Source organism: Alternaria novae-zelandiae (assembly GCF_023758075.1).
Source record: "Alternaria novae-zelandiae strain BMP 2774 chromosome Unknown scaffold_13, whole genome shotgun sequence".
NCBI lineage: Eukaryota > Fungi > Ascomycota > Dothideomycetes > Pleosporales > Pleosporaceae > Alternaria > Alternaria novae-zelandiae.
In genome coordinates this window covers 909,894-912,457 of record NW_026056973.1, presented here as the reverse complement: position 1 = coordinate 912,457, position 2,564 = coordinate 909,894, and the positions used below count along the sequence as shown (strand labels likewise).

At 55.5% G+C, this 2,564-nt stretch overlaps 1 protein-coding gene across 1 annotated transcript; it reads left to right on the top strand.

Annotated features, from left to right (window-relative positions):
- Nucleotides 1–358: 358 nt before the first annotated feature.
- J4E88_006818 (uncharacterized protein) lies at nt 359–1,834 on the top strand (the record flags this gene model as incomplete). The annotated part of the gene is made up of 4 exons (XM_049400440.1): nt 359–403; nt 464–866; nt 916–988; nt 1,039–1,834. 4 exons carry the CDS (start codon nt 359–361, stop codon nt 1,832–1,834), a joined length of 1,317 nt encoding a protein of 438 aa, XP_049254059.1.
- Between the last annotated feature and the right edge of the window lie 730 nt (nt 1,835–2,564).

Below are 2,564 nucleotides of genomic sequence, written 5' to 3'. Positions count from 1 at the left end.
ATGCCACAGCTCGCCCAAGCCAGCTTGCGCGTCGTCCCACCCAAGGCTTGCGATAATGGCTTTTACAAACGAGGGCGTGGGCTGCCAATGAGGCGACGGCGTCATAGCGGGGCTGAAATCTGCTGAACGACCCCTCCAAAACCTTGCTGGACTCTTAAGCTCTGGAACACCCCACCCAAACAAAACAACACCGACACTTGATCTTACACATACAACTAGTAAGTCGAATTTTCTGCCGGCAGCCTCTCCGCGGCCGGACTCTGCTGCCCGCGCATCCGGCCTGCTTCTATATCTCCTGCCCTGCACGTCTGCGGCTCCCCAGCACCCCAATTGACTCTCCCAACAGCAATCCTTCACCATGACCATCACCAAAATCCACGCCCGCTCCGTCTACGACTCTCGGGTACGTCGTGCACCAGCAACGCATCTCCCACCACGGAGCTTCACGGCTAACCCGCTCTAGGGTAACCCGACCGTCGAGGTCGACATTGTCACCGAGACCGGCCTTCACCGCGCCATCGTCCCCTCCGGCGCCTCCACTGGCTCCCACGAGGCCTGCGAACTCCGCGATGGAGACAAGTCCAAGTGGGGCGGCAAGGGTGTCACCAAGGCCGTCGCCAACGTCAACGACACCATTGCCCCTGCCCTGATCAAGGAGAAGCTCGACGTCAAGGACCAGTCCGCCGTAGACGCGTTCCTTAACAAGCTCGATGGCACAACAAACAAGACCAACCTGGGCGCCAACGCCATCCTCGGTGTCTCAATGGCCATCGCAAAGGCCGCTGCCGCCGAGAAGGGTGTCCCCCTCTACGCACACATCTCCGACCTGGCTGGCACCAAGAAGCCCTATGTTCTCCCCGTTCCCTGTAGGCAATTCCTATCGAGCAATGCAGTCACTGCGTACTGACTGTGCAGTCCAAAACGTCCTCAACGGTGGCTCGCACGCCGGTGGCCGTCTTGCTTTCCAAGAGTTCATGATCGTTCCCTGGTAACTTCATACCCGTGCAGCCCGTGGAACTCGGCACTAACAGCTCCCAGTGAAGCCCCCACCTTCTCCGAGGCGATGCGCCAAGGAGCCGAAGTCTACCAGAAGCTCAAGGCTCTCGCCAAGAAGACGTACGGACAGTCCGCTGGAAACGTCGGTGACGAGGGCGGTGTCGCCCCAGACATCCAAACCGCTGAGGAGGCTCTCGACCTCATCACCAAGGCCATCGAGGAGGCTGGCTACACTGGCAAGATCAAGATTGCTATGGATGTTGCGTCTAGCGAGTTCTACAAGGCCGACGAGAAGAAGTACGACCTCGACTTCAAGAACCCCGACAGCGACAAGAGCAAGTGGCTCACATACGAGCAACTCGCCGAGATGTACAAGTCTCTGGCCGAGAAGTACCCTATCGTTAGCATCGAGGACCCCTTCGCTGAGGACGACTGGGAGGCCTGGTCCTACTTCTTCAAGACCTACGATGGCCAGATTGTTGGTGACGACTTGACCGTGACCAACCCCGAGTTCATCAAGAAGGCCATCGAGCTCAAGTCTTGCAATGCTCTTCTCCTCAAGGTCAACCAGATTGGTACTATCACCGAGGCCATCCAGGCTGCCAAGGACGCTTTCGGTGCCGGTTGGGGTGTCATGGTTTCTCACCGCTCCGGAGAGACCGAGGATGTCACCATTGCCGATATCGTTGTCGGTCTACGATCTGGTCAGATCAAGACTGGTGCGCCAGCCCGATCTGAGCGTCTCGCCAAGCTTAACCAGATCCTCCGTATCGAGGAGGAACTCGGTGACAACGCCGTCTATGCCGGCAACAACTTCAGGACTGCCGTGAACTTGTAAGCGACTGGTCTGCAGAGTCCGGTAGTGCTAGGGTCATGGGATGATGCGACGATAATGAAGTTCAGAGCGAACGGAAATATGTACACGAAATGCAACAATATATCCTACACAACACATGTCCGCTCCCCAATTAGGCATTGCAACCTGACGCATATGTTGACTTGGCATTTCCTCACTCCCGTAACATCATCTCTCTGATCCCAAAGTTGCTATTGCAGAACCTCCTTGCGTTTACTTAGCAGCTGAATCACCCGAGGACGTTTTTGTTCTGACTCATGCACTGTATATCCATGCACTGTATATCACCTTGGGGAGACATGTATTCAACGCAAAGTACTCAACGCTGTACTCACTCTGACATGACGGTTTCCGTGACGTTGCTACAGCATGTGAACTACCCGCTTTCTGGAAAAAATAAGCGCGGACGTAGAGAGGTCGGTGCGTAAGAGAACCCATCGTCTGTAGCCTTTCTTCTCGGCCCTGTCAGTAAAAGTAGACACAATCCCTTACAAGTCCGACGAAGCCCAAGCTACACCTAATCGATCCGCCCCACTGCCACTACCAATATTGACGTTTCTTCGAAGTATCTCCGACAAGCCCAGGGGCCAGCATCTCTTGGGTTTGCCTGTCAAAATGCTCCTTATCCGCGCTTGAGTGGAGCGTTCGGTCTAGAGTTGCTGTGCTTATTCAAAGTCAAGGGTTTTCATGTGGACTCTACCGAGTACTGCCT